Source organism: Rhineura floridana, chromosome 1, assembly GCF_030035675.1.
Source record: "Rhineura floridana isolate rRhiFlo1 chromosome 1, rRhiFlo1.hap2, whole genome shotgun sequence".
Classification (NCBI taxonomy): Eukaryota; Metazoa; Chordata; class Lepidosauria; order Squamata; family Rhineuridae; genus Rhineura; species Rhineura floridana.
Window position 1 is genome coordinate 174,443,964 of NC_084480.1, and position 27,693 is coordinate 174,471,656.

The window sequence follows — 27,693 nt, forward strand, 5'->3', positions numbered from 1 at the left end:
ATACTTTTGTCTCTGACAATGCCCACCAACAGCATCCCAAATAGAAAAAGCCCAATAAAGATGGGGGCTTTTCAGTGGGCAAACTCTCAAAAGCAATGTGCCTGGCCCCACTGATGCTCACTTTTAGTCAAGCACAGAGACTATTTCTGATTGCAATCCTAACCCTATTTCCCTGAGATTAAACCGCACTGAATTCAAAAGAATTCATTTGAGTAGACATGGTTGGGATTATGCTGTTAGTCTGCTGCAGCAAAAACGAAGGGTCTCGTGGCAACTTGAAGACTAACAAATTTGTTATGGCATAATAAGGTTTCTGATGAAGTGGACTCTGGTCCATGAAAGATTGGGGAGGGGCATGGGAGCTGCAGGGAGAGAAAAGGAAAATTGCCTCCTCCCTCATCTCACAAACAGGATCTCTCCGCTTCTGCGTATGAAAGAAGCTCTTCCGTTTGTGGGAGGCAAAGTCTGGATCCAACCCAAAACACTTTTAGGAAAAAACCCACAGAAAAATATAGCAGTGAAAATGTTTTGCTTCACATCACTGAGAAAGGGTGTGAAACAGTACTGCCAAAATGGTGAACAGATGCCAGGACTATTCTACTGCCTTATTACACAGCTTCCCTACTGGTACCAAAACTCAAAACTGCAATTGTTTTCCTGGTTCAGCACATCAAAAAACCCTTTTCATTTTTAAGCATACTATGAAACTTGGGAGTTGAGAGAGGCAGAATATGTGGGACAGAGAAAGACTGCAAGCAAGTTTCATAGTTAAAGTCACTGGAACCTGGATTTTCTATTGCCAAACCCAAATACAGTAATACCTCAGTTAAAGAAGTACTGTACATGTGTTCCCACACTTTAACAAAAGCTTTGGGACCTGAGGTAGGAATAACATGGAAAGAATAGGGATAGGTTCCTACACCACAACAAAAAGAACAACATATTTCAGCAAACTTTTTATTCAGAACTAACAATACACATGTCTGAAATGAAACAATCAGGTCAGGTAAGCCTTGCATACAGACCATTTGAAGGCTTCTTCCAAAATGCATCCAGGGATGCCTGCCTTTCCTTTTTTCTTTTATCATGGATCATCTTGCTATAGCAATCTAAAGCAATCTCCATACATTCAAGCGGGCAGGCACAGAGCGGCCACTGCCACCACCTTGTGCTTGCTGTCTCTCTCTCTCTCTCTCTGCGCCATCCTCCCCTACACTCGAGCAGATGTGTCTGCAGTAAACAATGCTTGCCAGGGCCTGTGCTACCTGGCAAGGAGTGCTATTCCAGCCACACGTGAGAGAGCTGCCTGCAGCAGCCCTAATCCAGTAGACAGGGAGCCACATTCTGACTATGTCAGAGTGCGTGCCCCCCCCATCCCTCGCATAAAAAAAACCACTTTGCTAAAAGGAGCTTCTTTCCTGGAGGATTTGTTAACTGAAGTCTACTGTAAACTTGTACCAGACAGGTTTTGCAAATAACCTATGAATAAGTGTGAATTTGGAAATTTGATCTATAGGGAAATATTCAACATTATGAACATCAATAGCAACTTGGGAGAAGGAAAGCAGATGCAAGGGAAGAACCACCAAAGAAGCAGCTCCCAGAATATAGGCTCTACCAATTTTTAGAAGAGAACAAGCACAATCTGCCAAGTGGTCAGAATTAGCAGCAAAACACGTGTAGCCAAATGGCAAATGGTATTAAGTAGTAGAAACTACAAGCTAGAGTTTTAGAGTAACATTCTTTTTATTCTAGAGTAACATACTTTTGAAGAGCTAAAAAAAATGAAATGAACTGCCTTCAAGTTGATTCCGACTTATGGCGACCCTATGAATAGGGTTTTCATGGTATTCAGAGATGGTTTTACCATTGCCTTCCTCTGAGGCTGAGAGGCAGTGACTGGCCCAAAGTCACCCAGTGAGCTTCATGGCTGTGTGGGGATTTGAACCCTGGTCTCCAGGTCATAGTCCAACACTCAAACCGCTACACCACACTTTCTCTACTGCTTCTCCAAAAGATAAAGCAAAATGGCCCAAATCATCGGCAGCACTAATTCTAATAAAAGCATACCTGCATGACTTCACAGAGCTTCTGCAATCTGTCTAAAATTGCTCTTTTAAAAAACAGAGTGCAAAGTTCTATACCTTTATTTTCAGTTATTGGTAAATTTAAGAGGTGCAGGTATATGCAAACAAGCTAATGGCACAGTTAACTATCAAAAGACTGAAGTGTGGGATTCAGATGGGTAGCACATCAATCCCAAAACGTAGATACCCAACTACTCATGCAGTTGCCATCATACTGACCTCTAGGATTACAAATGTACTAGTTTTATATAACTATGGTACTTGCTGTATTGCTTCTTCCAGCACATTTGTCCAAGGTAGCAATGCCAGTCTGGCAAAACACCATGGTCTTTCAATGCGGAAGAGATTAGACACCACATCCAGTTTCCTATAAAAGTAATGTCCTAGACCAGGTGGCTAATCTAAACCCAGTGGCCAGATCAGGTCCCCCAAATAAATTCCCACCACCCTACCCAAGATTGCACCAATTTTGGAGGAGGCAGCAGCAAAAATCAACTAAAGTAGACATAGTATTATGTCTACACCCAGTTTAATACACTGATGGGGGTGCAAACCGCCTGTTCTCTGGTCATCAAATTGATCTTCTGATGAAGGGGAGGGGCTGCGCATCATGTGTGTTCATGCACATGTGCACAGACAGCACACAAGTGGAGCATGACCACACTCACTGTTAGCATGCAACTCCTGGAGGGTTGGGAAAAGGTGAATGTGGCCCAAAAGATTAGTGTCCCCTGCCCCAGACAAGGAAAATGTTTTGTACTCGGTCAGGTTAAAGCCTAAAGCTTTAGGACAATATAAAAAGACTCTCCCGCACCCCCGACAGGTTTAGCAGTGGAGACAACGGAGAACAGTTTGCAAACTACCCGCTTTCAAAACCTTTTAGAAGTCTTCAGGAATCCAAACGTGACTTGTTCTATCAGTATCGACTCTATGGGGTCTGAACTAGCATGGGGGGGATCCCCAACATTATGAAACCAAAAGTATGCAGATGGCACCCAACTCTTTTTCTCAGTTACATCTGAATCAGTTGTGGTGGGACAAGTGCCTGACCAGTTTCTGGAGGCAATAACAGACGTGCGCCAAAAAAAATATGAAGATGAATGTGAACAAGACAGATGCGCTGTAGATTGTGGGTTCTGGGAACTGGGCGGAAAATCTGTCCTTGATGGTCTCCCTCTGAAAAGGCAGGTGATTAGGTTGAGGGTGCTCTTTATCTAGCGTTGTCATTGAAGCACAGGGAGCTTCAGTGGCTATGGGTGCCTACACCCAGTAACAGTTAGTTTACTAGCCACAACCCTTCTTCATTATGGAAAACCTATCTGGTGATTCATACTGCAGTAAACTCTAGACAGGACTACTGCAACGTACTCTATGTGAGGCTGTCCTTGAAAACAGTTCAGAAGAATCAACTAGTGCAGCATGCAGGCACCAGTATGTCAACAGGCATGGTTAGTTCAGCTCATATAACACTGGTATTAAAAGAATGGCACTACTTCCAGATTTACTTCTAAGCCTAATGCAATGTTCATATGCTGAAATATAAAGGTGACTTAGGACCCAAATATCTGAAAGAGCGCTAAACCATATCAACTTGCCATGAGTTAAGATCTTCAGAAGAAGCCTTGCTAGTGATCTCACTACCTGGGAAAATTCAGGTGCCACCATGGACGGGTAGGCCTTCTTTGTGGTGGCTCCCCCCATGGAATGACCTCCCCTCTGGGGTGCATCTACCACCAACATTATTACTTTGTCAGCAGCTGAAGATACACATCTTTAACTCAGACCTTTGGGGAAAGGGTGATGATATTTAGAAAATTTTATACACATTTCCATGCTTCCTCTCCCAACCAGAGATGGGCAACAGCATTTTGCACCATGTGCAGCTTTCAAGCAGTTTAAAGGCAGCCACACATAAAGCAGTCAAAAAATCAAAGGTAGAAACCACAATAACATGGAAACTTTAACACTCTCACTCTTTATGGGATATTTTCAGGAGACTGGATCTTGTCTAACTCCCACTTACACGTCTAAGCTATCTTGAAAACATAATAAGTGGTAGGAGTGCACCTTCCTCAAGGAGGAGAAATCTGTTTCTATTCAATGGAAACCATTTCTCCCTCCCAGGAGTGGTGGTGGCAGGGAGTAAAGAAATAATTCTCTGCTTCCTTCCCTGCTCCCATTTAGAGATGTGAAGGCCTGGGGAAAAACTGGAAAATTTCAGGAAAATACCGGGGGGGTTCTGTTTTTTCCCAAAGCCTTTTTTGGTTTTTATCCAAAAAAATGGAAAAAATGAAGAAAAATGGATTATGGAATGTTTTGTTTTAGCATGATGAATAAAATGTTTCACTTATTCTTGGTCCCCTCTTTTTCTCAGTTCTTTTTATGGGAAAGGGTGCTTTATGTCTGCTTGACACTGTGGAGGACTAGCAGAGACAAATTATTTTCTTTGTTATTAATGTTGATGGTTTCTTCTGTGTGTTTTTTTAATTGTTTTTTGCCTGCTCCTCATAAACTGGCAAAATGAAAGAGGTTCCTTACAGTTCAGGAGCTTGTAGCTCCATTTGTTACAAAAAAAGGAAAAAATTTAAAAAGTAACTGTTGGACTGCGACCTGGGAGACCACGGTTCAAATCCCCACACAGCCATGAAGCTCACTGGGAAACCTTCACTGCCTCTCAGCCTCAGAGGAAGGCAATGGTAAACCACCTCTGAATACCACTTACCATGAAAACCCTATTCATAGGGTCGCCATAAGTCAGGATCACCTTGAAGGCAGTACATTTCCATTTCAAATTCAATTCTGAATAATTGTTTGAATAAAATGTACTTTTAATATACCAAATGTGGTAATTTTATGTCAAACCAACATGTACATAATTACACTTTATGTTCCTGAAGTAACGAAGTGACTTTCAATCTGTATAAGTGCTAATATTGCATTTTTTCAATTTTTCTGAAAATTTCTGTTTTTTCCATGGCTTCAAAATTTCCAGAAATTTTACGTCTCAACTCCCATTGCTGTCACCACTGGGGTGAGTGCTCCCTTTTGCTCCACCCCAACCCCTGCAGTTGGGCTATGTGAAAGAAGAAAACCCTACATTTTAAAATGCAGGTTTTCTGCTCCCCCTTGCAGGACAGGGAGCAACAAATCCTTCTCCGCTTTGCCTGCCCTCCCCCCAGGAAGCGGGAGACAAGAGCTGCATTTTAAGTTGCAGGTTTCTTTCTCAAGTTTCCCCAGGTGCTTGGGAACCCCTAGAAGGGATGTTCACAGTCAATCAGGTGGCACCGTAATGACATGCAATTGACAGATGAATGGCCCTGCCCACCTGCCCTGATAAGGACCTGGACCATGGAGCCAAAAAGGTTCCCTACCTCTGTAGTAACTCAGTTTTCAGTTTGAGATGCTGAAGTCACCAGGGCACAGGTTGCTGAGGCTCTTCTTTTATTGCCAAATCACAAAATATATTTTCATTAACATATTAAGTAACATATAAAATCCTAACCCATTTTAAGTTCCCTACCTGCCACAGCATCTGATTGTCCTGATACGCAACCTATACTCTGGACGAGAGGCTACCGTAAGGAGAGAATATTGAGAAACCAATTGGTTCCCCATCATAAAGGGTGTGAGACAGGGGTGTATTTTATCACCCTATTTGTTTAATCTATACGCAGAACATATCATATGGAAAGCAGGATTGGACCAAGATGAAGGAGGTGTGAAAACTGGAGGGAGAAATATCAATTTAAGGTATGCAGATGATACCATACTACTAGCAGAATCCAGTAATGATTTCAAATGAATGCTGATGAAAGTTAAAGAGGAAAGCACAAAAGCAGGACTACAGCTTTGGAGGGCCACTGTGAATTGTTTGCAAGCCAATTTGAGGGTAAAGTCGCTGGCCTCCATAGCAGTCTTGATGCCCCATCCACATCTACTGTAGTCCCCAATGAGGTGTCCAGTGCAACATCTGCTGCAACTTCTTGGGAACGGTTTCAGTTGATGCGGCCTGACGACATGGACAAGGTGCTTGTGATGATGCAGCCAGCAGCATGTCCTCTCAACCCTTGCCCTTCTTGGCTTATTAAAGTTTGCCGAGGGGGTCTGGCCGAGGGGGTCTGACCGAGTGGATCCAGGGTGTGGTCAATGCATCACTGCGAGAGAAAGTGGTTCCAACCGACTTGAAAGAGGCAGTGATTCGACCACTCCTGAAAAAGCCCACCATGGACCCATTGGTTTGTGACAACTACCGAACGGTTGTAAATACCCCCTACATAGGGAAGGTGATTGAGAGGGTTGTGGTGCAGCAACTGCTAGTACTCTTGGATGAAACAGATTATCTTGACCCATCCCAGTCCAGGTTCAGGCCTGGTTATGGGACTGAATCAGCCTTGGTCGCCTTGATGGATGACCTTTATCGGGAGAAGGACAGGGGGAGTGCGACTCTGTTGTTCTTACTTGATGTCTCAGCGGCTTTTGATACCATTGACCGTGGTATCCTTCTGGACCGACTTGGTGAGATGGGTATTGGAGGCACTGTTTTACAGTGGTTCCGATCCTATCTCCAGAACATTCTCAGAGAATAGCATTAGGTGACTGTCTTTCGGCCCCCTGGCAGTTGTTCTGTGGGGTGCCGCAGGGTACCATCTTGTCCCCAGTGCTGTTTAACATCTATATGTAGCCCTTGGGAGCAGTCATCAGGAGCTTTGGGTCAAGGTGTCAGCAGTATGCTGATGATACCCAGCTCTATTTCTCCGTAACATCTGAATCGGGAGAGGCTGTGCAAGCCCAGGACCGCTGCCTGGACTCGGTGGTGGGCTGGATGAGGGTCAATAAACTGAGTCTGAATCCTAGCAAGACGGAGGTACTGTGGGTTGGTGGTTCCCGAGTTCGGATAATTGGTCAGCTGCCTGCTTTGGATGGAGTCATACTCCCTCTGAAAGAGCAGGTTTGTAGCCTGGGGGTGCTCCTGGATCCATCTTTGTCGCTACAGGCCCAGGTGACCTCAGTGGCTAGGAGTGCCTTTTACCAGCTTTGGCTGGTGAGACAGCTGCGGCTGTTTCTGGACAGGGATAGCCTGATCACTGTTGTCCACACACTGGTAACCTCTAGGCTGGATTACTGTAATGTGCTCTATGTGGGGCTGCCCTTGAGGTTGGTCCGGAAGCTGCAGCTGGTGCAAAATGCGGCGGCGAGACTGCTCAATGGGGCAGGGTATCGCCAACATGTCACCCCGCTGCTGAAAGAATTGCACTGGCTGCCCATTTGCTACCGGGACAAGTTCAAGGTTCTAGTTTTGGTGTACAAAGCCCTATACAGCTCGGGACCAGGATACCTGAAAGACCATCTTACCCCTTATATACCCAGTTGATCACTGCGTTCTGCAGGTGAGGGCCTCCTGCAGATACCATCTTATCAGGAAGTCCATTCTGCACAACATAGGAAACGGACCTTTAGTGTGGCGGCACCTACCCTGTGGAATTCCCTCCCCTTAAATATTAGGCAGGCATCTCTGCTATCTTTTCGGCACCTTTTGAAGACTTCTCTTTCAACAAGCCTTTTAAGTTGAGACCTATCCCAGTCTGCATCAGTGTCAGAATTGTTTAATGTTTTTTAATAATGTTTTTAACCCTTTTTTAAAATTTTTTTTAAAATGTTTTTAATGCTGTTTTGTTTTAATGTATTTTAAGATCTGTTTTTATGAGGTTTTAGTGCTTTGTTTGCCGTCCTGGGCTCCTGCTGGGAGGAAGGTCGGGATACAAAACAAACAAACAAACAAACAATCAAGAAGAGTAAAGTAATGACAACAGAAGATTTATGCAACTTTTAAGTTGACAATGAAGACATTGAACTTGTCAAGGATTATCAGTACCTTGGCACAATCATTAACCAAAATGGAGACAATAGTCAAGAAATCAGAAGAAGGCTAGGACTGGGGAGGGCAGCTATGAGAGAACTAGAAAGAGAAGAGAACTAGAAAAGGTCCTCAAATGCAAAGGTGTATCACTGAACACTAAAGTTAGGATCATTCAGACCATGGTATTTCCAATCTCTATGTATGGATGTGAAAGTTGGACAGTGAAAAAAGTGGGTAAGAGAAAAATAAACTCATTTGAAATGTGGTGTTGGAGGAGAGCTTTGCGCATACCATGGACTGCGAAAAAGACAAATAATTGGGTGTCAGAACAAATAAAACCAAAACTGTCACTAGAAGCTGAAATGATGAAACTGAGGTTATCATACTTTGGACACATCATGAGAAGACATGATTCACTAGAAAAGACAATAATGCTGGGGAAAACAGAAGGGAGTAGAAAAAGAGGAAGGCCAAACAAGAGATGGATTGATTCCCTAAAGGAAGTGAGAGGCCTAAACTTACAAGATCTGAACAGGGTGGTTCATGACAGATGCTATTGGAGGTCACTGATTCATAGGGTCAGTTGTACTAGACTTGAAGGCACATAGTAACAACAAGAACATGGATGGAAAAGCATAAAGTATGAAAAGAATTACATCTCCCCTCCTTTTCTGATAATTGCCAAGAAAAACCTATAAAATTAGTCATTCCTTGATTGAACTCCCAGATTAACTTTTTGCTAAAAATAGGCCAATAGTGTGGACCTCAAGGTTAAAAGTATAAGCTTTTCATGTGACTATTCCTAGGAACTGCACACATTTAGATGCTTCAGGCATGCTACAATTAACATGTTAACAGTTTGGTACCTTCATTCCACCCCTATGCACACTTAAAAACCAAGCAATTGGGAAGGGACATAGCTCAGTGGTAGAGCATCTGCCTTGCATGTAGAAGATCCCCGGGTCAACCCACTTCTGTCTAAAAACCATTGAGAGCTGCTGCCAGTCAGTGTAAACAATACTGAGCTAGACAGACCAATAGTCTAAGTATAAGGCATCTTCTTATGTTCAATGTAAGCCAAACACATGCAATTGAGTTATGTCTTAATATTTACATGCAACTCAATAAAAATAGTTGTAAAGTTTTAAATATGTTATTGTTCCTTTTTTAGTAAAAAATGAGGTGGCAGTACTCATACCTTGAAAAAAATGTTGTGAGTACCAGCACAAAACTGGTACCATGGGCAGCAAAAACAACAAAAGAGGGATGCCAAGGACCGTCAGTTCCATAACAAAAAATGCAATAGCAATTCAATTTATATCCTGCCCTTCCTCCCAAAAGAGCCTAGACCAAGTGGCAAAGGTATCAACAACATCATTAAAAGGAGTTAAAAACATCATCTCAACCAGTGATTTCAGGGTTGCCAGGAACAGTATGTTTTAGTTATCAAATGCCTGAGTAAACAAAATACTTTGAAATTCTTCCTGTAAGTCAGTTAATGGGTGAGACAGATGCGCTTCACCAGTTAGAGCATTCCAGAAACAGGGAACCACTACTGAGAAGGCCTTGTCATGGGTCAGCAGCAACTGGGCAGCCCTACTACCAAGGTCTCACTGGCCAATCATAGGGTCCATGATGGTCAATATTAGGGAAGGCACTGTTTTAGATACTTGGGTCCCAAGCCATTTAGGGCTTTACATGCTAGCACTAACACCATGAATTAGGTCTGGTACCTCACTAGCAGCCAATGCAGCATTTTCAGGACCAGTGACACATGGTTTCATTTGGTTGCCCCTTACCAGCGTAGCAGCTGTACCAGGAATATAAAAAGCTTCCGAATACCTCATCAGACCATTGGTCAACCCAGCTCAGTACTGTCCGCAATGACTGGCAGTGGGTCTCCAAGATTTCACATAGGAAACATTCTCAGACCTATCTGGCGGGACTAAACCTGTGGCCTTCTGCATGCAAAGCAGATGCTCTACCACTGAATTACAGTACATCCCAATCTGCACTGGCTGCAGCTTCAAGGGCAGCCCCGCATACAGAACATTACAGTAGTTCAAATGGGAGGTCACTAAAGCATGGACAATAGGCCAGGCTTTCCTGGTCCAGGAATGGCCATGGCTGGCAAATCAGCCTATGCTGGGCATAAGCACCCCTACCCACAGAAGCCACTTGTGACTCCAGTGACAAGTTGGAATCCAGGAGAACTATGAACCTGTTACTTCAGGAGGAGTGCAACCCCTCCCAGGATACAGTATTTAAACCACAAGAATTATGCTTTAGTGATTTCCCCCTTAATCCATTATTTCAGTTCAATTACTTTTGGCTATTTGAGATATTTATTTAGCATGTTAAATTAATGGCATCCTTTTCTGTTTTGTTTGCAAAATAAAGTCAAAGCATAAGTCAGACCTTATTCAATATAGGACAGTGGGAAATTTTCCAATTCAAAATGTTCTAGAAAATCCACATCATTACAAAAATGCACCTCAGATGTTGCTGGAACATGACTAGGAACCTCTGAACAATACTGCATGCTGCATATTAGCATCTTTTATATGGTCCTCTAAATTTCTGGTCTCAAGCCATTTAGGACTTTAGAAGGTAATAACCAGCACTTTTTATTGGGCCTTGAAATTGACTGGAAACCAGTGAAGCTGATGCAGTAGGGGATTCACACACTCCCCATAATTGTGTGGTTTGATATCCTGGTTTGATTTAGGCAACAATAGTTAAAACAAATCAGTCCCTCGAGTTCTGATATCACAAGGAGCTGTGCTTAGTCCTAAAGCAAGAGCAGAAGCTTTCAGTCACTTTTTTCAAGCAGAGGAAGAGAGGGAATACCAGATCTTTTGTGCTGACCTTAGATCCTCTGCCCCTTTCCCTCCTATTTACATCTATCTCTCTATAATTATAGGGCAGTTGGTTGTACTGTAAAGTGCAATACTGGTAAGACCCCAGCCACCTGCTCTTCTAATTGACGAGGTGCGCCTGGCGCCAACATTGCTTTCTTTTTGGTGCCAGGTTAAAACTTACCTCTTTTCCCAGGCATTTTAATACATTTTAATATATTTTAGTATATTTATAACACTCTGGTATACTAAATTAATTGTGTAATATGTTTTAGCTTTTGGGTATTTCTGTTATGTGTGCGGTAGTTATTATGTGATTTTATCATATTGTATTTTTATATTCATGTTGTTCACCGCCCAGAGAGCCGTTGGCTGCGGGCGGTATAGAAACTGAATAAAATAAATAAATAATATGCAGAGCTAAAGCTTGCATAGGTTCATTCCCATAACACTAACCTATGGATTAGTGCTACTTTTGAATTTGATCAAATCAGAGAGCCAGGAAGGGAATCAGGGAAAACAAACCCAAAGAAAATTCCTGATTATCCAAAACAGGAGGACTACATCTTATCACCTCCCCTATGTTCCATGGGATTCTCTATAGTCAAAGATTAAGGACTGTTTCCACATGTGGCAATATTGCCTTTTGATCCTTTTCCTGTACTCAGGGCTGTGGAGTCAGAGTCGTGGAGTCAGAGTTGGGAGCAATTCTGGGTGGAGTCGGAGTCGGTAGAAATGTACCAACTCCGACTCCTTCATAAATGGCAAATGTATATTAACTAGTAATAACAGATTTACTGTAGTAAAATGGTAGCATAAGGCATTTCATCACCACCACCACGTGAATCCAGAGCTTGGAAAAGTTACTTTTTTGAACTACAACCCACGAGCCCAATCCCTGGGGCTGATGGGAGTTGTAGTTTTAAAAAGTAACTTTTCCAAGCTCTAGATTCACGTGGTGGTCATTTTACTAAAGTAAATTTGTTATTACTAGTTAATATACATTTGCCATTTATGAAGGAGTCTGAGTCAGACAGTAGAAAAATAGAGGAGTTGGAGTTGAAGGTCTGGCGTACCGACTCCACAGCCCTGCCTGTACTTCCCACTCTGTCCACTTTTTCCTTGCATATTGCAAAATTAAATTATCACTGTCCAATTCACTTGCTGCTACCACGAGCCACAAATTAATTACTTATTCAGATACACACTTGAATCTGACCCTGTTTATACTCCCAAATATTCCACTGTTTTTTTAAGCAATATTATTTTGAGCTTCCTAAACTCCCCACCAGTATGATTTGAAGTGTTATTCCTGCATCTTTTAGCTGAGTTAATCAAGACAGTCTGGGTAAGCAGAACATAGTTTTTACACAGTAGAATCTTCATAAAACCTTGCACTGTACTTTGTTGCTATGTCTTGCATTTGACATAAGTGCTTCTAAATCCCTTCTAGGTGTCTCTTTAGAAAAAAGCTCAAAAAGCCTCAATTCTAGAAATTCAATTTTGTTCCAAGATTCGACTTCAATTCTTAATGTGAGAACACAATGCAACAGCAGTAAGGTCAAAATTAGCAGCATCCCCACCCCCAACAAAACAACTATCAAAAAGGAAAACGAAAACTACCTGCTGCTTCCAGCAAGGCTTCTAGTCTTGCTTGAGTTTCTGGGTCTACTGTTCGTAGGTCAGCTCCTTCTGCAGCACTTGACAAAAATATCTCTGATGTTGTTTTAAGCACCGGGTTATCCAGATCTTCTTGGTCCAAAATAAATGACTCAACCTGTTTGAAGAAACAGAAGTCAGACATTACTTCTATTTTATTTAACAATTTATTCCAAATCAGAGCAAAGTTGGGAGGTACTGTGTCAAGGATACACATTCGAGAGCTGCTACAAGGATGCATTTTTGAAGACAACTGTTACTGGAGTAAGGAATTTCAGAGCCAACATTATGAGTTAAATACATTTACAATCAGTTTTAACAGAACACACATTATTGTAAACAGTACTGCAGACAAAATTTTAGATTGCATGTAAATACTGAACTTGCCAAAACCTGGTCTTCCTAGAGGTGCAAACCCCATGAATCCTCTCCACTACACAGGCTCTGACCATAAATCCAAAGGAATCTACTCCCAACTATAATTTATTCATCACCTACTTTGGGTTGACTATTTTCTAGGAAAACTAGTTTGGAGAAAAATCAGTTTTTTGCTGACATTCCTATGCACTTTCCAGGGAGAAAGACCCACTGAGCATCGTGAAATTTACTACTGAGTAAATATACATAAAAGTACACTGTTAAGTTACCAATTTTATTTTTTCTCTGGAACAAAAAGTGAAACTTAAAATTTTCACAGATTAGCTTTACTTTTGTAGTTATCATAGATTTTCCTCTAGATATTACTCTTGGCAGTCCATAACGTCTATAAGCACCTAGACCCAATGAGTTTAAGTAACTGACGCAGAGATTTCAGCATACCAGGTCAAAGACCACTTCATCCAATTAAGGGCTGCTGCTTTGAAAAAGGGATCTGGTTGTATTAGATTAGAAGCTTGGGAGCAACAGACCGGTTCCACTTCTGCTTCTAATGCTGATTTGGGGAATGGGGGAGGACAAGACCTCTCTCTTCAGAGCCTTCTTCAGTAACAGTATTTTTTAAAATATCTTCAAAGAAAAAACCATTTTCTCATGTGGAAAAATCTCAGCAGTAAAGATGGTGATAATGGTTTTAAAGCAGGGGTTCCTCCCCCGCCAGCAAATCTATCTCCACACCACCCTCATCTTCATTAATTTTGGCAGTAGCAACAACAATAAATAGACACAGAGCTGGGGTAGGTGTAGATGCTTGATAGGGATGCAAGTTACCCCCTTCTCAGATGATCTGCATAGATCAGCTAAGGAGATGGTGCACATGAGTGTGACCTGTGCTTCAACGAGTGGGGGATATGGCCCCTGGAGAGTTGGCCACGGGTGAATGAGGCCTTCAGACCAAAAAAGGCTAGCCATCCCTGTTTTAAAGTAGGTAGCTTTCAACTACAGATTTTCTGTTCAATGGATTGGAAAGTGTGTTTAATTAGGAGCAGTTAAAAGGTTTCACTTTTTAGAAAATTGCATGAGGAAGATATACTTGGGACTGACCGTATAAATAAGCACCATCCAGCACAAGGTGTCTGCATTTAGTTTTCCAACAGCAGATGGATGCATACATATCAGTCCTAAACAGCATCACTTGAGAGTACAGTAATACCTCGCATTAATGTACTCAATGGGACCAGAGCGAGTACGTAAACCGAAAACGTCCTTAAAATGAAGCACTACCTTTTAAAACTTTTTTTACCTCTCCTTCACGCGGAGCCTCAAAGCCCCAAGCGAAAGCCTCTGCTGCTGCGCTGCCGCGCCTCTCAGCTGATCGCAATCGCGCCTCCCAGCTGATTTGCGGTGGCGCAATCACATCTATTTCCACCCCGCGCTCTAAAGCCTCTGCTGCTGCCCTGCTATGCCTCCCAGCCGATCGCAATCATGCCTCCCAGCTGATTTGCAGTGGCGCAATCGCATCTATTTCCACCCCCACGTGCTAAAGCCTCTGCTGCTGCGCTGCGTTTCTGGAGAAATACAGGCATATGTAGCATGTACGTTATAGCGAGGCGACATTAAGTGGAGTATGCCTATAATCCCCGATTTCTCTGGAATTTAATTCCATGTTGGTGTAATTGACATCCATTCTTAGTCTATTTCATTTGGAAGGATTTATACATCTCATAATATTTATAAAGAAACTTTGCTTCTCAGTATGAAAGATAAAGAAAGCCACACCAAAAATTTTTTGTTTAGGAATAGATCCTGGAGCACCCTGTTGCAGGGAGGCATGCTAGTACATTTGCACTTACAAGGCTGAAGTTTGAAGACTTTACGATTCTTGGCCATGAGTTGCCAGATTTTAAAAAAATGCCTCAAAATTTGATTGATTTAAGGCTCAAATCAAGGTTGCAAATAGCTACCCACCTAGCAGGTAAAAGCCCAGGCAGCCAAAGAAGCCCTCATTCCCTTATCTCCCGGGAAAGCTTAACTGTAGGAATTCAGAAGTAATGACCACAGATTATATTTACAGGTCTTACAGCAGGAAACGTTTTTATTTATGTTCAAATTGTGACTTAGATGACACAAGACTTCAGAATTAAAGGCTGTAATGTCTTCATCCAGGACTAATTTATTTTCACCAAGGGGACAAATGTACACATAAAAAAATTCAATAGTAGCCCTCTTTACATAGTAAATTGTCCATCATCCCTTATTTGTCAAGTATTTTTCTCCAATGTAATTTGAAATAATGGCTTGCAGACTCACTCAAGCCATATTTTGGAAGTTCAGATGTAACTGCAAACTATGATTATTCATTAAGGCTACAATCCTATCCATGTCTACTCAGAAATAAATCCTATTAAATTCAATGGGGTTTATTCCCAGGTAAACGGGGTTACGATTACAGCCTAAATCACTTGATCAAACAGAATATGCAAAATAATGCAGTGAGTTTTCAGAAATGTTACATATGTACCATCCCCTTGTGTATTTTGCCATACCAGGAAAAAAACATCTGAACTGAGATATAGCTGCAATTATTCCTGCACTCTGTTGCAGCATATCAGCATCCATTATGTAAGAACCCTCTTATTTCTACTGCAGCATCCCATTCTCCTGGTGTTCAGAAGCATACTGCTGCCAACACTAAAGATAATATAGCCACCATAACTAGTAGGCACTGATAGCCTTAACCATCATGAATTTGTCTACTCCCCTTTTAAAGCCATCCAAGCTGGTGACTACCACCATAACTTGTTGTAGCAAATTCCATACTTTAAACTATGCACGGTAGGTAGTAGCACTCCCTTTTGTCTTTCCTGAATCTCCCACAATTAAGCTTCGTTGGATGATCAATTATCCAACATTAGATTATGGTATTATGAGGAAGAAAGGAAAACTTCTATCACTTTCCCCACACAATGCATGATCTTATACACCTCTATCTTGTCCCTTCCCCACTGATAACTCGCCTTTTCCCCAAACTAAAAAGCCCCACACATAACCTTCTCTCATGAGAGATTTTGGTAAGCCCCCCTGACTATTTTGCATGTCCTTTTCTGCATCTTCTCCAGCTCTACAATATCCTTTTTAAGTTGGGGCAACCATAACTGTACACTGTACATGTGATCAGACCATAAAACATATAACATTACAATATTGGTAGTTTTAGTGTCACACCTTTTCTTATGATTCCTAACATGGAATTCACCTTTTGCATAGCTTCCACACAATGTATCAGTATTTTCATCAAGCTATATTTACCAGAACCCTAAGACCTCTTTCCTGATTAGGCACCTACAGTATATACGTGAAAGGAATTTTTGTCCCCATGGCATCACTTTATACTTACACTGAACTGCATTTGCCATTTTAATACTCATTCATCCAGTTCTGAGATTCTTTTAGCACTCCTCACAGTACCTTTTGTTTTCACTACCATGAATTTGGTATCATCAGTAAACTTGGCCACCTCATTGCTCATCCCTAACTCCAGCTAAAGTTCAAAATCACTGGTCCCAACACACATCCTTGAGGGATCTCACTTCTCCCACCTCTCCATTGGATTGATTCATACACAACACTAAACAATAGTTTAAAATGGTCCAGTTGACACATAATTAAATTTAACTATGATTTAATGTGAATGATCAGTGTGGGAGGAAACAAACCAGAGGCTGCTTTTGCATTTCATAAAAACCAGCACTCGTGGCTTGTTTCAACCAAACAAACCATGAAGGGTAAAGCCAAGGCCTCTAGTTTGTGTCCTCCCTGGCACGGATAAGGCAGGAGCAGAGAATCAGCAAACTGAACACTATTCAGCAGTGTATACCAGCACACTGCTTGTTTACAATGAACTTATGGTTTACCAAACCACTGTGTGAGCTGTCCATTTGTTTCTACTCTGATTCCTGATAGACAACCAGCTACTGATCCATAAGGGGATTATCTTATCCAATGACTGCTATGCATAGGAACTTCGGATAGATTTTAATTTGATATTCAGTATGACTGCCATTTCTGGGTTTAGAAAGGAATTTCTCTCCAATTCCTGAAGGGTTTTCATTTTTCCATGCTATACACGAGAGTATTTTTATTTGCATTTGTGTTCCTTAACCTATATTCTTCCTTCCTATACAATGTCCATGTAGCATACCAACACATTCCCCCTTTCCACTGTAACATGCAAAATATGGTTCAATATATAAGGAGTGGTTTGGTCTAAGATATTACTCTGGTGGACATATAGGGAGGGGGAATAAGAAGGAAGATTCAATGATACTTAGGTTCTATACTCTTTAAAACACAAGTATTTTTCTCCAAAATCCAGTTGGGCAACACCTTTATTAGGATCACCAAAATGTCACAAAGTAATAACAAGCTTTCGAGTTCTCCATAACTCTTCAGGCAAGTTGTTACAAAAGGCAGGAGGTGGAGCGACGAAAAACAAACAAATATAAAAATCAGGGTGGATTTTGTAATCATAAAGTCAGATTGTAGACTCAATTCCAAAATGGAGATTGCAGGCTGAATATGTAAGTTTCTGCTAGGTGCTACAGGTATCAGGCTACAACTTTAGCAATCTGGGATACAATGGTGACTGCTCCACATTTTGAAAACAAAGCCTAGTTATTATCCAGAACTGTCCCATACTTTAAGTGAAACACACAGGTTCCTAGTTAGAGAGAAAAAGAAACATGGCGGTCTTTATAGTAACAAAGCCAGATATTAATTTTGGATGGTGACCTAGGTAAAACAATCAACTGAAGCCAAGTTGTATAGTATTACCTAGTGGTTGAAGGGGATGTAAACATCATTCAAGGATCACCTTCAGGTGGTAGAAAATTATCTTCCTGTGGTTGTACATTATGCTTGAATGCTACATTTGGTCTTCTCCAAAGCACACACAAAAAAGCAGCAGTACTGGTCCATAAAAAAACCCTCCAAAATCCAGAGTTGGTAAGTATTTTTGTTAGGGCCAGCCCAAATGTCATAAAATAGTGACAAGCTTCTGAGTTCTCCTAAACTCTTCCCCCCCCACACACACACACTTTGTGTAACATCTCACCTGAGGGTTTGTTTTCCTTCCAATTAACTGTGGAACACCTTCCTCAGCTTAGTTGCTACTAATACACTCAAATGGCTATAGAATTGGGCCTTCCAGAGTCTAAGTGGAGACCCTCAAATCAAATCATTCACAAGTCACCTAAGAAACACTTTCATACTGTTGTGCTCAACACTCTCACAGTTAGCATAGACTTGAAGGAAGTAAAGGTCTTAACATGATTACATATGTAAAGGTTAAAATAGAAAGGTGTTTAAAAAAAAAGCCAACTGGAAATAAGTATTTGATTTATTCCAAATGAATCTGGCCCTGCCAATTTGAATACCTTTCCCTATCAATGACTTCATTCTGAGATACCACATGCCTGCAATATGGGCTTCCAAAACACAGACACTAGATTTCCACAGAAGTGCTGGTAACCAAAATATTCATATTAAAACACTGGAAATTTATAATGTGTGACCACAACCCCTAGCCTGATTTGGAATTGTGTCAGAAAAACTATTTCTACAGGAAAGATTCTAAATTGATGCTCTTTGCCCCCCCCCCCAAGCCTATTCTGAAGTGCAGCCTCACAGTACTCCTAATTTCATTGGCAGCACAGCAGGATATGAGGACCTCCCCATTAGGAACATGTGTTCGTGACAGCATTCCAGGCATCAGAACTCCATGCTTCCTGATACATCTTGTATGATGAACACCAGCATCTAGGGCCTGAGGTCTTGCTATCAGTTCTCATTACTGCCCACCTGCTTCCATCAGGCTTGGAAAGGAAAGTACTGGGGATGGATAGAGCTCATTATGAACCAAGCCTGAGGTTAAACTGTACAAATACAAGGTTGGAGTTAACTCTGCACAGAGAACGCTGCCCTATTGCTACAACATAATCTCCTACACTTCTTTTCATCCTCCTTTCCTCTTTCTTTCCTTCCCCCACCTTTCCAAGAGGAGGTTTTTGATGGATTATTAAAATATTGGGGTTTTTTTTAAAAAACTAATTAAAGATAAATATAATAAGAAACGGATCTCCTGAGCTAAAACCCTGAAATTAGGTATAAATTTGTGCACCACCACTTGGGGAGAGGGACACCTTTCTGAAAGCAGTTTAAGAATGGGTGAGGGGAAATTTCTACAAGCAGCCAGAGACATGTCTAAAAATATAAAAAGCCACAAAAGTGGAACTTCTTCACATGCTGTAACAATTCTCAAACTAGGGAAAGGAGTTTTCCAGTGAGGGTCAATAACTTTTCTATTTGTATGCTTTTTCCAAGATGTTCACTGTTATAATGTCTTTCAGCCAAAGCACACGAGAAACAATTTCAGCAAGATTTTTGTTTGAAAAAGTTAGCAACAAAAGGAGCTTGTTAAGCTTTTTTTTAATCCCAGTCTTAGAAGAGATTACAGCTTCCATATCTCCTATACAACCTATGTTTTATAGTGTTCTTTAATTCATATTAGGGCAACACCATTATGAGGCCAACCAAAATGTCCTGAAGTAGTGCACAAGCTTTCACGTTTTTCAAAACTCTTCATTAGGCTAGACAATAAACGAAGCAAGTTCTTTAAAACATTAGAAGATCATGCAATAAGGTTTACTATTACTGTTTATGGAGACACAACACACATGGTTTCTCTATGCAAATATGCTTACCCAATGGGTACCTTATTTTGTGGCCGTGCATACACACAGGATGGATGACAGTTTCAAAGTAGAAGTATTTCTAACACTTTGCTTAGGCTCAACATAATTTTGGATGCATTCATCTTGCTTTAATTGACTAGGTATGATGGTTTGACTTTTGTAAACTACCCTGGGCCAAAAACTAGAAAAAAATGAAAGCATTATTATGAAACAAAAGCAAATGGCAATGACAAATATTTTATATCACCGCCTAACAATAGCAGCAGCAGCATTTTTTTGGTACAGCCAGGTAATTCATCCTGCTATGCATTAGAACAAGACAGTCTACATCTCTCTCATTCTAGCATTTAGAAAAGACAAACCTAAACAAATTAATGAAAAGAGTTAAGAGTTATTTTGATAACAAAATAAGTACAGGGATATTCTAAGGAAGTGTAGATGTAATGTCACAAGCTAGCACACTACTGTTCCTCACCCATCCCTGGTGCACAACTAGTTTCTCCAACCCTTGCCCTGCTGGCCCTAAACATCATTAAACATTACTTTGGCACGTAATAGTAGCCAGGATTCTCTCTAAGATTTGGAACCAACTGGATAGAAAGGAAGTTCAAGTAGCCAGGGTGAGGGATTGCACTCCAAAAAGGACACGCTAAGTTGGATCGATTAAGCAAGCCAAAGCATAATGTCTGCAAAGGTTTTCTTTGCTAATTATTCCAATTGATCTTAAGTTTGATCCAAGGAATTAAAAATATTGTTCACAGAATAGGATTCAGTATGGGTCAAGTATAACTTCTTTTGAAGATTAGATTTTGCAACTTTGGTGAAATGTTATCAATGAGAGAAGGGTATAAGAATTTTGCTTTCAGACTAACAATTGAACTGACTAGTTTAACCTGACTATTTTAATATTTTTGTGTTCTTATTTACTGTATATGATGGCATTGTGAGCCACCCTGGGTGCCCCATTGTAGGGTACAAGGGTGGAATATAAACATTTTAAATAAAATCAATAAATAATAGAATGATTAGCTCCAAAGAGCTATTACTGTTTCAACAAGTTTTGCAATGATGGGAGAGGATTTTTTTTTAATTCTATTTCTAAAGTAATTTTTAATATGATGAATGAAAACAAAAGGCAATGGTCAAGCAATAATTTACATTTTTCAGGCAACTATTCCAAGGAAGTATACATACACAGAAGTGATGTTAACCGTTAATTTATATAAATTATATTAAGAGTTTTCATTGTCTTTTTTCTTAAAATATGAACAATGTAAGGGTCAACTATGACTTGACATGTCTTAACAGGTACAACTATTCCAAAAGAAATAATTTCCAAGTAAAGTTTTGAATATGTTTGAATAGAACATTTAAAACACATTATGTGCATTTTATTGCATTTTTGACCCCTAATCAAATATTTCAGTTCCAATACTTTTTGTTATTGGAAAACATTAGATTTATACTGTAAGCAAAACTGAGAACTTTAGCCATCATGAAACATATTAAATCAGGTCCCAATCATTTTAGGCACTGGAACTATTTTCAATTCAGAATTTTTCAGAAAATTTACATGTCTGTAAGTTCTCTGGATCTGAAATGTTGTTAAGTTTTATTCAACAGAACAGGTAACGTGTTCTCTCATCAGGCACAAGACACAGCAAGGAAGGGACTTTGCCAACAATTCTGAAGCTGTGGAAATGCATTAAATAGACCAAAATCTACTCAATCAGCATAAGTCTTACAGAAAACTTTCAAAGATCTTATTTCAATCGCCTCTGAAGCTCTTTTATTTAAGAAAAATAAACACTGCTGATATAGTATGGAAAACGAATGGTTGTTACAAGAACCCCAAAGATGTAGTTAGCCCTTACTGACTGAATATGAAAGTTGTTACGATACGAAAATGCCTTTCTCTTCACTTCAACAGGCTATTTCATGTACCCCATCTATAATTCATATGCATTGATTAAAGGGAGATCTCTAAAATTATTTGGAAATATCTATATCTATTTCCATACAGATAAAATGGTTATCAAGGGATTTTGCATCTATTTTCAATCATGTGAGGTCCTTGGCACCAGGGCTGTGGAGTCAGGAGCAATTCTGGGTGGAGTCGGTAGAAATGTACCGACTCCAACTCTGACTCCTTCATAAATGGAAAATGTATATTAACTAGTAATAACAAATTTACTGTAGTAAAATGGTAGCACAAGGCATTTCATCACCAGCACCACGTGAATCCAGAGCTTGGAAAAGTTACTTTTTTTGAACTACAACTCCCACGAGCCCAATCCCTAGGGCTGTCGGGAGTTGTAGTTTAAAAAAGAAACTTTTCTAAGCTCTGGATTCACGTGGTGGTGATGAAATGCCTTGTCCTACCATTTTATTACAGTAAATTTGTTATTACTAGTTATACATTTGCCATTTATGAAGGAGTAGGAGTTGGACAGTAGAAAAATAGAGGAGTTGGAGTCGAAGGTCTGGCGTACTGACTCCACAGCCCTGCTTGGCACACTATATGCTTAAGAATGAAAGCCAATCATATCATGCTCCTAGCTACATCATACCATAAGTATCAAAGTTTCTGCACTACCTACAGTTGTCAAAAAGTCTTCAAGGGCAACCCCTGGGCTAAGTGCACTCCAGTAATTTATCCTTAAGGATAGAGAAATATTAATAATTAGGTCCATAAATCAATGGTTGCAGCCTTCTCATCAGATGAATTTGAGTAACACCACCATAAAACTATGAATGAGTATCCAAGGATATGAGTAATGAGTATCCAAGGGTATCTGAATCCCATGTGATAACTATCCCCAGCCACCTAACCTACCAACAGTCACTACATTGTTAACTGAATCCAGATAGAAATAGAGATGTGAAGACCCAGAAAAAACGTGGAAAAAACTGGGTGTTTTTTTTTTCAATTTTCTGGGTTTTTGATAGAACTGTAGTAATGCAATCTACATCTGAATGAAGAAAACTGAGGCCAGAGACCAGAACACTCTCATAGATTTTAAAACAATAAATCCATAATTTAAGGGGAGAAGATGAATTGGAGATAAATATCTAGCCAGCAGAACCTCAGCAGATTAGAATGCCTTTTCAGCTTGCCCTCGCCCCTATATTATAATCTGTCTACCAGCATGACTTTGGTAATCCTTGCACGTTGTTTTCCTGGTTTGTTATCAAGAGACAGTCAATAGTCAATGTATTTATATACCGCATTTTCCACAAATTGTCTGTACTCAAAGCAGTTTACATAAACAAACAGTCAAAATACTATGGCATAACAATACATAATAAAAACAACAATCACTACAACACTAAAAAAAATGTATCATCAAAATGTAAATGAGCATAAAGTTCTAACAATAAAGCTCAAGCCAAAATATACAAAAGTAACCCCCAAAGCTGATATAACAGTCTCTTGTTATATTAATATCACATAATATTAAAACATAATATTAAAACAAAAACAAGAGACATAATAAGGAGCTCCAGTTTAATACAAGCCATGATGTTAACACCAATAATGCCACACAACAGAAGAAGTGGAGAGGCATCATGGTTCATAAAGCATCAGATGATCACACAAACTAGGGTATAAACAAAGATCCCTGGTACAAGATTACTCTAGAATTCCAACTGTAAATGTTTAATGCACATTCACAGAAAGTATATCATGCTAACAACACTGAGAGTAACGTATCTACTCATTTCATAACGTTTAGATCAAAATGTACGCACCAGTAATTACAGTGCAATCCTGACCATGTTTACACAGAAGTAAGTCCAATTGAATTCAATGGGATTTACCCCCCAGGTAAGCAATATTAAGATTGCAACTTTATTCTGCTCTTCACTGGTGCCATACCCTGCCATAAACAACAATTTTCCCCAGAACTCAGTGGGAGCCACTGAATTTTTTTTAAAAATGGAGCCATTTATGTTCTCCCATGCAAGTGAACAGTTTCTATTCACCTTCATAAGCAGCGCAGTATTACCTTCCACCCCTGATACTATGAAGCCAGGCCTCCACTGACAGGGACTCCCACCCACTCCCACAATACACATCACTTCCTTCTACTCGTTCATGACCATCAAAAACTCCTATTTTTCCCTCAAAACACAAATATAGTTCCCTTAAATTTCTTACCCATTCCATGCAAGTACAATTTTCCTAAAAACATTTCAAATAATGCATTTCTGCTCTCTGCCTTTGCTTTCCAAACCATCCTCAAGACTGCAAAGAAAAAAAGTATGAATTTCAGGAACCACTTCTTCTCCATTTGATTCAGTACAACTGACATTATTTTCTTGAAACTGCTCAGGCCATGTTTCAGTTTCAATATTTTCTTTTTTCCTCAACGTATACCATAGAAGACTTTCGAACTAAATGGGAATTATCACTTCTCCTACATTATGGAAAATGTTTTTCCATTTGCAAAACCTTACAACCAAACATGTTTTTCTGTCCATAACGGTATATTTAACTCCACAAAAACCTTTCTACATCAAATGGTTAGCAGCCTGTTCAGTAGAAGGACATCATATGTGTGCTGCAATTAAATTAGCTTCTACATGCAAGTGATTTATGTAACTTATATCATATTTTGATTAACATATTCTATGAAAGCTCCAGTGGATAAAAAATATTGTAATTGTTGTACAATATTTATTATTAGGATAGAAACTAAGGGGAGATGGACTGGGTGGTGAGTAAGATTAGGGAAAAAATAAACTCATTATATTAAGGCAATGTTTTTCTAACTACATTGAGGGTAACCCTGGGTTCTTTGGAAGCAGCAGCTCATAAGTTTCTTCAATAAGATGATCAGTAAACAGCAGACAAGATTTCCCTGAAAACAGCTTATTCATTAGCAATCTGCCCCTCTAATGTACAACCAGACTAAACTGTTGAAAGTGTTCTAGGACACACTCTCGTTGCTAAAATATGACAGCAAACATGTTCAGAGGAGCGAAATCACATATATATATATATAGCAAGGAGTTGAAGTTATAGATCAAGAAGAGGAATATGGATTGCCAGGAGGGAGAGAGGTTTAAAACTTCCCCCCACATATGGCTTACCTACCCAGTGTTTGTTGCCCTAGTTCTTCTCAGCCAAATATCAACGCTGGAAGAGATAGGGAGAGAAGTGTCTGGTGGAAGGGGAAGGTAAGAGGCAGTCACAAAAATTCAATTTTCTTGGCCAGATCCAAAACAAGTCTGCCACAGTTACATCTCATTTTGCCCTCAATGGACTTACAATGGTTAGGCCGAACAGACCCGCTAAAACACTCTGACACACATCTGGAGCATGTGCTGTTTGGACTGCAGTAAACTGGTGTTTTGCAGAAGATATGCACAGGATCCTCTGAAAACAAATTAATGTGGGAAGAATTCCTCGATGATAGAAATGCTGAAACAGGACAGTTTCAGAGCTTCAAAGAGAGAAGCACTAAGTGACAGACATGTACAGCCACAAAGGTAAGGGAGTGAGATTCACTTCTTCTACTTCAAAATACAAATTTCTCCATTACATCCTCCCTCCCTTTACTTCACCCACTATTTAGACTAAGCTCCTTCTGAGCTATGATTCATCTTTCCAAAGTGTGTTTAAATGCCATATGTGCAAAGTATCCAGGCAAAAATGATCTGAAAACTTTCCCCCAAAAAAGTATGCAATTATGAGGGCTCGAAACTTATTTCCAATTGAAAAACTGGTCTCTTGGAATTCCAATAGCATCCAATACACTACACAGAAGTGCCTTCAGAACCACATTACACATCTCACAGTTACTATTAAAATTACCTGCATTATTCTAGTTTAAAAGCACTTGCAGCTTATTTATTTATTTGCTTTATTTATTCCAACCAAATGAAGTTGTGAGAAAGTTTCCAAGAGACCTTCTAAAGGAAAAAATTAAAATAACCCAAGAAGTTACAACAGAAATACCCCAATACTAAAAAAACAGTAAATTTCCTTCTAACATTTATATCAATAGGGACAACTGATCAAGCTTTATAGGCTGAACATGCAATTTTTGCAAGCCCACCTTACAGCAGCCCCCCCTCAGAGAACCAGCAAATTTCTCCCAGATGCCTGAAGGCAATTCTTCTTCACCACAGGAAATGGAGCAACTGAATATTACCAATCTTACTGTAAATGCTGTAGTAAAAAATAATTTCTTTCAAATTTACTGTTGTGTCAGGAACAGAAATAACATGTAAATGAAGGAAAAAGAGGATTTGCACATAACCCTCTATTGTGACTATGACATATTTAAGATTGAACGGGGAATATGACACAAATATATAAAGGTACAAATCAAGTGTGACTTCACAAAACTTCCAGTTGTTTTGTAAGTAGATTTCTAACATAATTGTGTCTTCATTTTTAATGTAAAGATAAAGTTAAACACTCATGCAAGCAAAATGCACACCTGGAATAAAAAACCATCACGATATACCTACCACAGCAAAACTCTGAGACCCAAACAAAATTGCTGTCAAAAAGATTGGTGAAAACATAAAAATTAGATTTATTATTCCCACCAATCTCTCACGCCGGCCTTAAGGAGATATTAACTTAGCAACACTTTCCATAATAAAATAACTCCTTGCAGGCGCGGACAGGAAGGAAGGAGGACGGTACGGCAGAAAGGAAGATTGCTTCCGCCATCATCCAGACCGAAGCAGGTACGGGGAGGGGGGGCAATGAGACGGGACATGCGAACCTCAATGTTTGTCTTCTCTTTAGTTATTTTTTACCCACACAACGAACAAAGAAAGAGAAGGAGGAGGAGAACGCAGCACTCTTCACATTAAAAGCAGGGAGGCAGGCGGGGGGGGCATCTGGGTGGGTCTCCACCCTCCTTTATTCCAGGGCCGGCCTGCAGGAAAGATTCTGCAACCTGACGGGCGGGGCTGGTACCCAAGCGCGGGAGGGAGCTCCGTTCGAGACGGCACCCTCCGGCCCCTCCTCCTCCTCCGCGGACAGCCTGGCGGGAGCGAAGGCCTGCCTCTCACCTCAGACACCTCGTCCTCGTCGCTGCCGGACCCGCCGCCGCCCCCGCTTCTCAGCACGGCGGCCGCCAGTTTAAAGTCGAGGGCGGCGGCGGCAGCCCCGGCCTCTCCCGAAGTTGTTGCCGGCCCTGCCGGCCCACAGGGCCCGGCCTCTCCAAAGAAACGTACGGTCCGCAACCCCAGCCGGGTAGGCCCGGCCGTGGAGGCCTCAACGATGGCGGCCGGGGCAGCACGGGGCGTCACCGAGTCTATCTCCTCATCGCCGGCGGGGGTCGGGGCGGTCGTACCGTCCGTGAGCATCGCGCGCTGATCCAAGCTTAAGCCGTGTGAGGAGGGGAGGGGGAAACGCCGTCTCCGTCCCCTCACAGCAGCAGCAGCGCCACTAACTTCTCACACCCTACCTAACCCGCAGCCACCGCAATGCTCTCACCAACCCATTTCGCTGTTTCCATTGGCCGTGCTTGCCCAATGGCCCAGCTCTATTGGACAAAATAACCGTCACTCTATGCCTTCGTCACGAGCTCCTTCACCCTCCCACCAGCAAGATACTTTGAGAGTGCACGTTGAGGCGGTTTAGACTGCCCGCCCACCACCTTAAGTCTTGTGCACTCGCTTCCTGAAAGTGCTTCGATATTATTAGACAACTGATTTGTCAATCAAGTACTATTCTCGAACTCTGTTATCTGAATGGACATCAAAACTGTCATTCAAGATGCTCTTAAGTTTGATTATATAAACTATACATCAATCATACCGTACTCCTCTTGGCGGCGCGTGATTGGCTTACGGTTTCTTTTCGTTCCCACCTATCTCCCTTTCGAGTAAAGGTCTCGGTCGGAAAGATCAGACTCCCCCACTTCAAAACACCCTGTATTGATTGGAAGGAAGGTGTGTCTATTGATTTTAAGGTCAACCTGTAACAGTCCACCTGTCTGTCTATCCCTTCACAAACCACTCCGTATCCAGAAAGTGATTGGATGAAACGTACGTCAGTCATTGAGACTAGAGGTCTGATTCTCAGCCAACCTCCATCCCACAGTAAAGCTTCCGAGTTGCCATTTTGTGTAGTT

At 40.9% G+C, this 27,693-nt stretch overlaps 1 protein-coding gene across 9 annotated transcripts in view; it reads right to left on the minus strand.

Moving 5' to 3' along the window:
• ANKHD1 (ankyrin repeat and KH domain containing 1) overlaps positions 1-27,198 on the minus strand; it is a 134,480-nt gene extending 107,282 nt beyond the window's left edge. For 5 of the 9 annotated variants that reach the window (XM_061586928.1, XM_061586912.1, XM_061586896.1 and 2 more), the window contains exons 1-2: positions 26,627-27,197; positions 12,426-12,579 (exon numbers count right to left, since the gene is read on the minus strand). In XM_061586928.1, the coding sequence (XP_061442912.1) occupies positions 12,426-12,579; positions 26,627-26,923 (451 nt within the window). In that variant the 5' untranslated portion in view covers positions 26,924-27,197. Of the gene's footprint in view, positions 1-12,425; positions 12,580-26,071; positions 26,144-26,626 lie in introns of those variants that run through there. The other 4 variants (XM_061586887.1, XM_061586869.1, XM_061586903.1 and 1 more) reach the window with 3 other exon arrangements.
• Positions 27,199-27,693: the final 495 nt, after the last annotated feature.